The sequence below is a fragment of the Anabas testudineus genome, chromosome 17 (assembly GCF_900324465.2).
Source record: "Anabas testudineus chromosome 17, fAnaTes1.2, whole genome shotgun sequence".
NCBI lineage: Eukaryota > Metazoa > Chordata > Actinopteri > Anabantiformes > Anabantidae > Anabas > Anabas testudineus.
The window spans coordinates 2,013,090-2,027,489 of record NC_046626.1 but is presented as its reverse complement, the minus strand read 5'-3'; the positions used below and the strand labels follow the sequence as shown (position 1 = coordinate 2,027,489).

Sequence of the window (14,400 nt, the reverse complement as noted above, 5' to 3'; positions counted from 1 at the left end):
CACTGTTTTTACCACAAAAAACTAGTTTCAGAAGCAGTAATTTGATCAAATCGCATTAACTTTCAATGATGCACCCCGACAGTGAATTCATTCTGTTTCTCTAAAAGGGGTCCAGACATCGATGTGAACATTAGAAACTAGCTGAACAAGGTCCAGAGGGCTCCAGACACTGATGTGAACACAGCACCTGAATATTGATGTAGTTTAATGAAGATCCAGTTGAGCTGAAATGTTGATCAGAAAGTTAATAAGGGCCGAGAGAAGACTAGGTTCAAACCAAACATGCAATTAACTCAACATAATACTGTCCTCTATATGAGGACAGGACACAGAAGAACATCTTATATCACATTGCACACAGTATAACATTAGGTTATATCTTGAAATGGGAGCGCGTATGAGTTTGACATGTAGAGAATGGATTTTACTGCAGTCAGGTCATGACATTTGACCTGTTCCCACTTTTCTACAGCAGAGTTGGATTCTACAGAGAAATCAGCAGAAGGCAGGAGCTCTGTCAACAGTAGAAATACGGTGTAATAAATATTACAAAGTGAACATATTTGATTGGCCATATGCAACACAGTGTCCTAAAACAAAAACTGATGCAAAAACATTTTCAAACTAAAGTAATATAATCTACCTGCAAAATAAAACAAATTCTTCATTTAAAGTAAAGTTGTGCATGTGATGATAAAGATCATTTGAAACAGCTCCAGAACAAGCATACATTGACTTTGAATGCTTATGTTTCCTCTGTAATTTCTAATATGTTTGCTGCAGCAACCGGTCTACAGCACACTCTAGGTGGCAGAAAGAAATGCAGCTTTAAAACAAATCATAACAAATTTACAGTGCCAATGTTTATCCACTTTAAAAAACTGCAGACAATTAGCATAATGTTCAGTATTTGACTTCAAATTGAATGAATCATTGCATTAATAAATCATAACATCATCTCTATGCATCAGCAAAAACAGCAGCTCTGCCACTTTAGAAGAGTTAGAGTCTCACAGCAGCAGTATCCTTACACCAACTTTCATCACTTCATCTTGATCTTTAATCACTCTCTTGTATTTTATTTCATAATGTTCAGTCATAATAGAACAGGACACCACTTATTAGGAGGCCTATGTTTGAAATGATTTCAGAGGTAATGTTCTGACCAGTCTTTAATTGGGCTGGCATAAAGACCATTTGATTGTAAATGAATCAAGTAAAACTGATCACATTTATTCTCATTCAAATGTCTCTCCATAATTCTCTCTTACCATAGATGTTGCTGTTGTTGATTCTGAAACTCAGTTTTGCAAACTTGAGTTATGCCTGACCTGCTAATGATGAATGCTGATGAGCAGTTGCGCTTGTGTGATCAATTTGTTTAGCAGTCATGCTATACAGTGACTAATGAAAGTGTATGTGCAATGTGTAATGAGGGCAACCAGGTGATATATCTCTGCCCAAAAGGCCACAAAATCTGCACATACATCATGCTGGAAGACAAACAAACACACGAGTTCTAAGACACCATGACTACAGCAACCAACTCTGCAGTGGTACAAACACGTCATGGTGTGACTACCTACAGTATCTGGATAGCTTATATATTTCTATGTTGACAATTTTCTGTGCCTGATTTCTTACAAAACATATTTATGATTGTAGTTGGGTTGTACAGAAAAACATTTTTTTAGAAATTGGTTTTGACTATAAAGATCCCTCTGTATGCTTCGAATATGGTATCGTACTGTATACTGTACACTGCAGTAGTAGTCATATGAGAAGTATGTGTCAAAGAATAGTGGACATTAGAATGAATTAATAACAGCCCTGATTTTCTGTCATATCAGTAGACCAATGAGTGCTTTAAAATCTGTGGACCATTAGTCCTGGTTCAAATCAAAAAGACTTGTACATTGATATGCTTTTTCCTTTGGTTTTTCTTTGAATCATATTCTTAAATGTTTCTGAAATAGGAGATAGCAAGCATGGGAACCAGGTCTTTTAAAAATAGTAACTGCACAAGTATCAAGTAGACAATATATTTTGGTGCTAGTCCACATTAAAGCTTAATTCAGCCTCGGACTGTAAGTAGCTATTGCTCTTGCTCATTTACAGTATCAAAGCATGCAAAGCAGACCTGAACAAGGAAGGAACAATTTAGCTCAAACTTGCAGAGTGTGCAAGTGAGTTTGAACAGGCTAACAAAAATAGACAGATATACTGTACTGTATTTACTGTATTTAATGTAAACCATTCTCATAAACCATTGGCTGCAGCAGGAAGAATATGTCAGTCTGCACAAGTCGAACCCTCCAAGTCATATCAACTATCATGTTCATAGAAGCACGGGTGGAGGAGTAGCAGCAGTCTTCAAACTCTTGTAAACCAAGCTTATTCTTCATTCTTAGCCTCTCTGACCAAAACTGAAAGAGTCCTCTGGCCCCTCAGTTTTTAACTGAATTCTCAGACTTTCTATCTGATTTAGTTCTTAGTGCAGATAAAGTCATTATAGTGGGTGACTTCAATATCCATGTAGATGTTGATAATAACTGCCACAATACTGCATTTATTTCACTATTAGATTCCATTGGTTTTACCCAAAATGTAAATAAACCCACTTACAGTTTTAATCACACCCTTGATCTTGTTCTGACATACGTGTTGAAAATCATTTTATAGTTTTTCCCCAAAACCCTCTTTTATCTGACCATTTTTAAAAAACATTTGAATTTACTATATTGAACTATACTTCACCTAAGATGTAAAATGTTTATCTGAAAACGCTTTTGACAAAATTTTAATTGAATCTTTTATTTCAGAGCCATGTACCAACACAGAGGAGAGTAGTCAACTTAACGTTACTCCAGCACAAGTCGACTATCTTGGTGATAATACTGCAGCCTCCCCTCAAACAATATTTGATACCGTTGACCCTCTGAAAAAGGAGGTAGTAAATCAGAGGAAGCTAGCTCCATGGTACAATTCAAATCTGTAGCTTAAAGCAGACATGACGTACACTGGAAAGGAGGTGGCCATATTAGATTCGTCAATCTATCCTTACTAACAGGCTACGTACCACAGGCTTTTAAGTTTGCTGTAGACAAACCTCTTCTCTGGACTCAGGGGTTTTAGTAAATTATAGATAAATATCCAATCTCCCCTTTCTCTCTAAAACCCTTGAAAAAGTAGTTTCAAAGCAATAACGTGACCACCTATGTAGGAATAAGCTGTATAAAGATTTCCAGTCAGGATTTAGAGTACATCATAGTACAGAAACAGCAATGTTACAGGTCAACGAATGGCTAAAATGTAAATATAATGTGCCTAAAATATTACCACTAAGAAATTCTGATCTTTTATGTCTTTATTAAGAACAAACATTAAAAGTTCCTTAATTACTGCCACCCCCATAAGAATCTCTCTTATATAAATATAAATATAAATATAAATATAAATATAAATATAAATATAAATATAAATATAAATATAAATATAAATATAAATATAAATATGAACCAGCAGTCCCTTGAAAAGACTGCATCAACTTTATTATGCTGCTTTACCCTAAAATGTAGCCTGATGCACACAGTGTTAGGGGGCATTATGTTAGGAAAAGCAGTGCAGCAGAAGTCTCAGTAATACTTTAAATCTCCTTTATTCCTGTGTCCTGTTTGCCTGTTAGAGGTAAACAGTAATTGATAAGTCATGCATGAATTTAGTTGGAATTTAATCCTAGCATGGCTTTTGGTCTGCCTTAAGCCTCTAAACCTGTCTTCCTCCACAGATCCAGTCAGACATTTTAGCATTAAAAGCTTTGGCTGAAGCTCCAAGTGGCATAAGGTCATCTGATTCCCTCTGCCCCCCTCCTTCCACACTGGCCCTGCCTTCTCTAGTACTAATAAAGCTGTGACCCTTTTATTAGGACCAACAGCAGATTAATCAGTAGCCTGTGGGTGCATGTTGAACCAGGCCCACTAAGTTTGACTGCCTCTTCAGCCCTTGCATATGCTCTCCCTGCTGCATCTAGTTGGGCCAACAAAGGCAGTTTGTAGTATTCTCTCCATCACTAAATACTCTTTAGACTCTAGTATCTTTGGACACAATAATCTTGTTAAAATAATGTACTCTCATCAGAGGTCCCATATTGTATATTGCATATATTGCATATTTGTATGCTTCCTAAGAAGTCATATTTTGAGTCTGGTCTGCAGACCCAAAATATCTGTAAAAATTTCTCATTAAAGAAAACCTGAGATCTACCTCAGAAAAACTGAGGTAGATCAACAGGTACAATGGCAAGAATAAGTGAGCCATGCCTCGTCAAAAGGAGCTTACAGAGGATCTACAATCAATAGTTGTTGATTTACTAATAGCTTGCAAAGACAAATACAAATGGAGACACTTTGGGACTGTGGCTTCAGACTGAATGTCTGTATGTCATCTGAAACAGAAAAACTTCAGAAAAAATCCATGATAACTGGGAGGGGTCAACCAATTATTAATTCCATTGGTTCACATACTTTTTCCACTAGCACTATGAGGTTTTTATGGTTGTTCTCAATAGGGACATGAAAGATCAGAATTCATTTGGTGTTATTATTTTAGGCACATTATATTTGTTAATACTCTTGACTTAGATTAAGATCAGATCACATTTTATGACAAATTAATGCAAGAATTCCAAAATTCCAACATATTTCACATACTTTTTCTTGCCACTGTTACAGACAGTGTAGTAATTTACTTGTTTGCCATTGTTTTGTGTTCAAAATATGTTCTTTTTCTCTTGGGCCTAAACTCATTGACATTAAAAACAGAAGGCATCAATATAGCCAGGTGGTGGAACCTTAAGATGCATGAGGTCTCAATACATAAATACACACATGTGCATAAATGTATACATGTATATGGACCGGTGTGAGTAGTGTGATATGTCTCGGCTGTCCACTTGAGTTGGGATCACTGAAAATTATCTTTAAACAAAGTGAACAAGATCAAAGTGCTAGTAAGCATTAAAAGAACATAAATTCATTGATTGTGACAGTATGAGCCAAGAGTGAGCCATCCATATAATAGCCTATTACACAGAGGATAGGACAGATAAACATTACTCACATTTATTGTGCATTAACCAAATATGACACAGGAAAAACAGATACTGATGTTTAAAAGCAGCTGCATAACATCATGAATGAACACTGGGCTCAGCCATCATGTCACCACAAAGTCGATATTGTTGTCAGATGAGGGGATTATACATTGATTGATTATTGAAGTAAGTTATCAGATCTTCACAGGATATATAATAGATAAAAATGGAAAACTGGAAAAAACACAGACTGCCACCGGGCTGACAACCGATAAAGTCTTTTTCAGACTTTCAGACATTGTTTTTGGATAAAGTCATTATGTACCAGATGGATCATCTGAGGTTCTACTTTTGAGCAATAAGTCAATACGAGTGAGCAGCATTTGGCCTGACCTGCACCCATAGCCTACACTAACTTTAGTTTAACACATACACCCCAAGCTACTCCTACAGCAGGACATTTGCTAACTGCACTCATGTCTGAATAAGCTCACTGCAGTGATCTTAGTTTAAGCTGGATATAGAGGCTTAAACTGGACATAGTCATAGAAGGTCGTTCTAGAGATCCAAATTGAATCACATGAATGCAGCAGCTGCAGTGCAGTAGATGTATAATTAAAACTAACAAATCACAACAATCATCCATCTCCTCATCCAGCATCTGAAATAGCTTTCCATGCTAAAAGTTGCAGGGTTGCTGGATGAGATATCAGTATTGTCATGATTGTCACGGATCAATTATCATCCGTAACACTCTGGTGACATCTGTCAAGTCTTTCTGGTTCCTGGGGACCACCATCACCCAGGAGCTCAAGTGGGAGTAGAACATCAGCTCCCTCATCAAGAAGGCTCAGCAGAGGCTATACTTCTTGCGATAGCTCCAGAAGTTCCACCTTTCTGTGAGGATGCTGCTCCTACACTGCCATCATCTTATTGATTCTCAGTTCCTCCATCACAGTGTGGGTTGCTTCGGCTACAGTCAGGGACAAGGCCAAGCTGCAGTGCGTCATTCACTCCACTGGTGATCGGCTGTAACAAACCATCCAAGACATCACTGGACCCCTGCTGGACCCCCTGCAGTTCGCCTATAGAGCAAACAGGTCAGCGGACGACGCAGTCAACATGGGACTACACCTCATCCTACAACATCTTGACTCCCCAGGCACCTATGCCCGGATCCTGTATGTGGACTACAGCTCGGCCTTCAATACCATCATCCCTGAAATCCTCAACCAGAAGCTCACCCAGCTCACAGTGCCTGACTGTACCTGTCAGTGGATTAACAGCTTCTTGACAGACAGGACTCAGCAGGTGAGGCTGGGAAGCATCACATCTGGCATCAGAACCATCAGCACCGGCGCCCCCCAGGGGTGCGTACTCTCCCCACTACTCTTCTCCCTCTACACCAACGACTGCACCTCAGGAGACCCATCTGTGAGGATCCTCAAGTACGCGGATGACACCACGGTCATCGGAATGATCCAGAACAACGATGAGTCTGCATACAGACAGGAAGTAGAGCAGCTGGCTCACTGGTGCAGGCAGAACCATCTGGAGCTGAACCCGCTCAAAACTGTGGAGATGATAGTGGACTTCAGGAAGTCCCCCCCTACTCTGCCCCCTATCTCCATTCTCAACACCACAGTACCTACAGTGGAGACTGTCAAATTTCTGGGCTCCACAATCTCCCGGGACCTGAAATGGTCCTCACACATAGACTCCATCAGGAAGAAGGCCCAGCAGAGGCTGTACTTCCTGAGGCAGCTCAGGAAGTTTAACCTGCCACAGGAACTGCTGGTCACCTTCTACACAGGCATCATACAGTCTGTTCTCTGTTCCTCCATCACTGTCTGGTTTGGATCAGCCACCAAACTGGACAAAAGCAGACTGCAACGGACAATTCAGTCTGCAGAGGGGATCATAGGAGCAGATCTTCCCTCTATCCTGGACCTGTACAGGTCCAGAGTCAGGAAACGAGGAAAAAACATCTCTGCAGACCCCACACACCCCGGTAATGGACTGTTCAGACTCCTCCCCTCAGGAAAACGGTACAGAGCACTGTACACAAAAACAACACGTCACAAAGACAGTTTTTTCCCTCAGGCTGTAGCTCTGCCGAACACTGAGTGACAACAGGTCCTCACCAATAACTGTGTCAACAACAATATGGACTGAGGGTATAATGTTTACAAGAAGATCTATATATGCGTATATGCACACGAGTAATTTTGCACATCTGCACATGCACAACAAAGACACACTCAGTACAGCACACTACATGTTGTAAATAATCACACAGTTTTTCATATTATGTTCCCCTTTCCTGAAAAACACTGTACCTGAGAACGAAGTAAACCAGAGTCAAATTCCTTGTTGAAAAACTTGGCAATAAAGCTGATTCTGATTCTGATTCTGAGACATGCAGTCAGGATTGCAGCCAACCTCTCTCACCCCTGACAAGTGCTCTTCCAGTCCCTCCATTTTGGCTAGAGGCTCAGCTCTATCAGGACCAGGACCTCACGCCATAGGAACACTTTCTTCCCTGCTGCAGTCAGCCTGCTGAACAGTTCCCCAATTCCCCTCAGGTGATTCCTTCACTTGTTCTGTACATAACCTTAGCTATTTTTAGTGTAATTTATTCTATTTTGTCTTCTGTTTACATATTTCATATTTATATATTGCATGTTCATCTTGCACCATGGTCTCTTGCACTACATGATTTGTTTGTACCTTGTTATTATGTCACATTGTTGTTTTCAGTATCCCAATTGACTTCATATCTTTGATTCTGTGTCTGCACCTAACATCAAGACAAATTCCTAGCACTGTAAAGTGACCATTACTGTAACTGGCAATAAACTGTTGTCTGATAAGACCAGCATTCAGTGTTTTACAGCTAGACACAGCACATCACAGCTTAATGTCTTGCCATGCTATGTCACATATAAGAAAAGAGGCAGTGGAATAAATAATGGAAGTGAGATATTTTCATAGATGAGTCACTGAGAGAAGCAGGGTGACCATTAATTACAGATTCAACTACAAAATAAATGTGAAAAATAATTAGAGCAAGTAGAGAAAACATGTCTCTACTCTTGATTTAGAATTCTTACAAAGGAGTGTATCAGATTTTCATTTATTGTTCAGTGTCAATGTATTAGTTAAGGATTGAGGCTGTATAATCCCAGGTGTTTACACCCCTACATTTAATGTGTGATCCAGAGGTATGGTGTTGCATGCACTGTCAGAATAATGTCAATTTTACTATTTAGTGCGAAGATTGGGACAGTTGTGCCATGTCAAAATAAAGCTATATGTACCAGATGGATCAGATGCACATTCTGCAATAATATAAATAAATTATGAAGTTGTTTGTTGGAGAATAGGGTCATTCATCAAGAGGGAGACACCAGCACTTTTTCAGTATTGATCTTCTAATCTGTAGCACAGCCCTACATGGCACCTGCCCCACACTTGCAAGACTCAGTCCAAGAAGCACAAGTATCTTTAAATCACAGTAGGATCCCTCTGTTGAAAGTTTTAGAGCACATGACTTGCCTGATTGCATAATGGCCGGTCTGCTGATTTGTACATAATTCACAACAAATTTAAGCAGAAAAGCAGAAATCTGAAAATGTTGCCACTGTATAAAGCCTATTAAAGCAATGCAATTATTATTATTATTATTATTATTATTATTAAGATAAGATAAGATAAGATAAGATAAGAAAACCTTTATTAGTCCCACAATGGGATAAGATAAGATATTATTATTATTATTATTATTATTATTATTATTATTATTATTATTATTATTATTATTATTATTAATAATAATAATAATAATAATAAAGCTAATTAATCTGACATGCCTTAAATGTTAAAAAATTATAAGTTGCTTTACACTTTTTCCTTGCTAAGATCATGTTTTACAAACAATTAGCACTATTGCCTACTTAAATAGCTTAGATTATAAAAAAAACACAACCAAATGCAGTGCCGTGATACACATTGTTAAAGCAATAATTTGGTGCATGGCCAAATTTTACCTATTGGTTGTTTTAAATATACAAGAACCCCCAGTGGTTTAAGTATTACCTCCATAAACAGTCACAAACTGTCATATGTGGGCATATTAATGAGAATTTCTTTTAGTGAATTTTAGTTCTCTGTGTGTTGATTGTATGTTTATTTACAATCACCAATCCAAGTACCCCCTACTTTTTGTCTCTGTGCTATTCACTATTGAAAAGCAAAATAACACAAAACAAAAACAAACAAACAAACAAAATAATGATGCTGATTTAAATGTTTAATGAAAGCTTGCCTTCATTTTCATTTCTTAGATTTCCACTGCCTGTCTGTCTAATGAAATAAAAAACATTTTTTGACTGTTGGTTGTGGGCTGGGTCATTATGTTGTGTTTGCTCTATTGACTGACTGTGATTATGAGAGCTTCAGCTAAAACTGACTTCTAGCTACCATGCGACATCGGATCACAGAATCTACAGGATGGCATTGTCAGCAAGTTAATCTGTACGCCTCTGAATTACTCCTACCCTTCTGTGGCACCTCCACTTTGTAATAACCTTAGAGTTAATACTGAATCATTATCATTAACTGAATCAACATTTGAGAAGCAACATGTGTACTAATGAAGCTGGGTACATGCTCAGAAGATTTTCCATAAGAACATATATCATTAGAAAAGCTAGAAATTATCCCTCTTCAGCTCTTGAGATGGACAGAAGAAGGATGGCTCTGAAAAGGAATCTTTGAGGCTACACTGTTATCAAATAAGCACTAAGTACTAATCCATGCAAATACATGTGGGAAATGCAGCTTTATTACTGTAAGATTTGTGGTCCAAATGTGTAGGAAGCTCTATTGATACTGTACAAATATGGCGATGGCAGTGCCATCTAAGCCAATGTTACACTAAAGAACATCCCTCATCATACTCACCTTCTTCCTTATCATCATATTGTATTTGTAGAGACAGAACCATTGATAAACATCTTCAGACGCCATTAACATTTGTGCAGCTCAAAGGGTGACTTTCTCAGTTTTGTTTGGAAAATAATGTGCATATGAATGGCATAAAACATCTGCTTTTCTTATATTCAAATATTTTTATGCTTCTAAGTAAGGAGATTTCATCTGGAGGAGTTCTAGAAGAGCAGGTTGATCAAGACTACAATCCAATTAGTATGAACATGACAATCTAAAGTGAAAAACTTCCTAAGATGATGGAGTTTCGAAATACAGCACTTAAGACCGTTTGTTAGAGAAACACCTCACGAAAAACAGAAAACAGAATGAGGTGGAGTTAGATTTGAGTAGGGTCAGATGTCAAACTCTAACCAAATGAGTCAAGAACACACTCTGCAACACTTGTGGGCGCTGTGTTTTTTGGTTGGTATAAATTGCTGGGTGTAGAAGAAGATCCACCACAGCAAGATGGAAATTAGCTAGGTAGCAAGCTCGCACATATCCATACGTTCGAATGTCTTTTGTATTTATATCCACATCACTAAGACAAAATGCAGTGAAGCAAAGTCAAGCTGCCTTTGTTGCCTTTTTTCCAAAAAAAACTTTACTGACAATAAAGTGTATGCCATAAATTAGAACAAACTGTCTGAAATCTGACCCCACCCAATTCCAACCCTATCCCATTCCATAGTCTGCAGCCAGGGATACTTGGTGTGATGTTTAAACACTTTAAGGGAAATTTCAATCTTTCCAAGTCTTCAATAGCCAAGTGCTCCTGTGAACAATGATGTAATTATTGATCCTGTTCATATTACTATAAAGAGCTCCCTAGCTAAAGAACTCTGAGTGAAATGATACATCTGGAAATTTCTACAGCCCATGCTCTGTGCAAAAATATGATGAAGAACTAGTGTGCAGGTTTCTAAGCATCGCAGTATTACTTTATTGCATTTTTCATTTTTTTTGCTTTGTTTTGAGCCACATCTCATGCTGACATGTTTTGACACTAATTCAGGTTATTTAATTTACTAACAAAAATCCTGTTTTTTTATGCTTCTGACTTTCTCTTCACCTCTCTCGCTCTCTCTCTCTCTCTGTCTGTCTGTCTGCCAGCTGGAGCTCTCAGTGACACCTGCAGAGAAAAAGCGGCTGCCAGTCTACCGTGGTAGGCTGGCTGGTAGAGAGCTGCTGGCAAGTCAGTCTGCCAAAGCGATCACATCCACAGTTTCCTGAGCTCGTCTTTCAGGAATGTCATTCGGGTTGTCAATTTTTACACCTCAGTTCTATGTGGTTCGATGTTAATGATCTGATCAAGACCTAACATTGTACTATAATGTTAATATGTATTTCAGGAAATAGCTATTTACATACATTACTCTTTCAGTATATTACTCCTATCCTATTATGCATGACCATGCTGTAACACAAAATTCAGAAGTATTAATATATATATATTCACAAGTGAAGGCTGTGACTGCTCCCCTCGGAGCAATTGTATGAGCCACATTAGTGCACACTGCTCTGATTTTCAAAGAGTGACTTTGCCTATTTAAACAGTTAATTCAAGTTTAAGCTACTTATCAACTGAGACACTGATTCTGGATCCAGGATTCTGTTGAGAGAACTCATCCACACCTCCACCTAGCAACAACATTTTCATCAACATTAAATCTCCACCTTTACCCAGGTTCACCCTCATCTGGAAGCACTTATCAATTAAATTAACATTAGAACTTCTTTGAGCTTCTGTTGTAAGTTGCAAAACTTGTCACTGCTGTTTCTCCTAAGTCTACTGTCTTAGCACCCTGTCCATCCAGTCATGTCCTTTACCATTTAACAGGTACAGTAGACAGTGATGTGGTAGGGTGGAGTCAGTCACAGCTATCACTGGGTTAGAAGTGGGATGAAGGTTTTAGTTGTTGTGTTTTGTTGCCTGCTGTTCTTTTCTCTCTTCTCTTTCCACTCACCTCAACCAGTCGAGGCAGCTGGCCGCCCACCCTGAGCCTGGTTCTGCTGGAGGTTTCCTCTCCACTGTTGTCAAATGGAATCAAATGGCATTGTTGGGTTTTCTATATATTTTTTATACCATTATACTTTGTAAGTTCTTAAACCTTACTATGTAGAGTGCCTTGAGATGACCTCTGGTGTGATTTGGTGCTATATAAATAAAATTGAATTGAATTGAATTGAATTGAATTGAATTGAATTGAATTGAATTGAATTGAATTGAATTGAATTGAATTGAATTGAATTGAACTGAATTGAATTGAATTGAATTGAAATGTGCCGCTTTTAGATGAAAAAGACAATGTTACATTTACATTTTATATTTACATTTAGTCATTTTTGTTTTTTGTTTTTTTTTTTGTGCAGAGGAAGATGCGGAAGAGTTCTGTTTTCAGCAGTTTTTTAAATATTAAAGTGAGGTGGCTGAGCATGCAGAGATAGGCAGCTCATTCCACCATCGGGGGATCCCTGAGCTGAAGAGTTTTCCTTGGTGTCGACTGTGTAGTGCTGTTACCACCAGACGTTGTTCACTGGTCAAGCGCAGTGGACGGGAGGGGATGTAGACCTGAATGTGTTCACTCAAAAACTACTTAACTTTATAATCTCCTCATTCACCTCAGTTTCTTTTGGCACTCTGAATCAGGAGTTTCCAAAGTGGCTAGGTGGTGGGCCTTGAGGACCAGGTTTAGGTGCCTCTGCTCCGAGCCAAATAGACAACAACTGCATAGTCAGAGATCAGATTTGAATCACATCTGGGAACACAAATGAAATTCTCCCAGAGCTGATTTAATTTGTTTACATGTCAGTGGAAAAAAACAAAACATCAAATTTGGGCTACTGCACTGTGTTTGTAGATGAAACCCAATTGACCTGCAAGTGCTTGGGTTGTGGAGGACACTAGAGTAACCAGACAAAACTCGCAGCAGGCATGGGGAGAACATGCAAACCAGCTAGCAGGTCTTTAATTTTAATTTAAGTACAATATTTTGATAGAATTATGCACTCCCCCCAGCTCCTCCTCTATGTGTAATATGATGAGCTAACATGACTTCTCTCACTTTCTGGCCTCACTACAGCATGTCACAGCATGGTGTAATACAGTATATAGTATAATGTAATATAATAACATGGGCACATATGGTGTCATTCTAAACAGGACAGGCTAATGTTCACAGAAACAGCACCACAATCTTGAAATAGAACGACACCCACGTCAATTGATTTTATTACCAACAGAGTTTTACACTATATAGCTATGTTTTGCCTTAATATGGCCCCATAAACATGTAGTTTTTTCAATTTTCAATTTTAATTTTTAATTTTTATGTATCTTTGAGTGTGTGTTATGATTTTAAAAAGTGCACTAAAAAAAACTATTTCTACTCAAAGTAGAAATTCTATTTTATAAATGTCCCTTTAACACTGACATTTTCTGTGTTAAAGTAGCAGCTCAAACTGAGTGAAAACCTGGAACATTTTATACATGTAGAACTTTTCATTTTCAGATATAATAAGCATTTACTTACTTTTCCAACATACTGTGGTTCAGACCCCATGTACTCCTCGAGGACAAAGAACTGGTTCCACACCCATCCTCTTTTAATACGATGGGCCCTCAGCCTCCCATGTCTCCGTAGCCTTGTGCTGTGCTCTAGTGATGTCACTTCCCCAATTGAGGACTTCACACTTTTATTTCCAGTGTCTCCTCTGGCTGACATCATTGCACTCTTAATTCTGCTCTGAAGCTGAGCCTTCAAGGGAATTTGAGAGCTGCACTCCAACAGTAAACAGGACCCCACCAGAAATAGAGTGACATATTCCCTTGTGATCATCGAGGAGAGGTGGTGTAGTTAAAGAAAAGAAAAGGCAGAGAAAAGGTTGGAAAGCTGGGTAATTCCAGGTTTGACATATATCTGAAGATGGATCTGTCCTGCAGGTTAGCATCAGGACAGGTACTCCAATATAGATGATGAAAGATCTCTTAAAGTACTGTCCTTGCTGAAGTGTGTGAGTTACTAGAGATCATTCCGTTGGGTGAGGAAGGTCCCTCAAAGGTTGGAGGTTTTCTTAGAGTCTGGCTGTGTGATATGCAGGTGACTATGTAGGAACCAAGCTGGACACCTGGTCTCTTCTGCAGTTGCTTTTTGTCAGTCCTCAGCTATGACACCTGGGGGAAAAAACAATTATGACAATAATGTGTGTTAGTGTAAAACTTCAGTGTGATGACAAAAATATGTTTGACACTCTTTCCCTACTAATACTGTATATGCAGTACAGAAAGGTTTGGGAAATCTTGATGCAACAACCAC

General features: G+C 38.5%; 1 protein-coding gene across 1 annotated transcript in view; it reads right to left on the bottom strand.

The window, feature by feature from the left end:
• The window catches only part of LOC113171818 (cadherin-12-like), a 48,272-nt gene extending 34,349 nt beyond the window's left edge, over nucleotides 1-13,923 (bottom strand). The window contains exon 1 of the mRNA XM_026374545.1: nucleotides 13,618-13,923. Within this exon, the coding sequence (XP_026230330.1) occupies nucleotides 13,618-13,923 (306 nt within the window). The remainder of the gene's footprint in view (nucleotides 1-13,617) is intronic.
• Nucleotides 13,924-14,400: the final 477 nt, after the last annotated feature.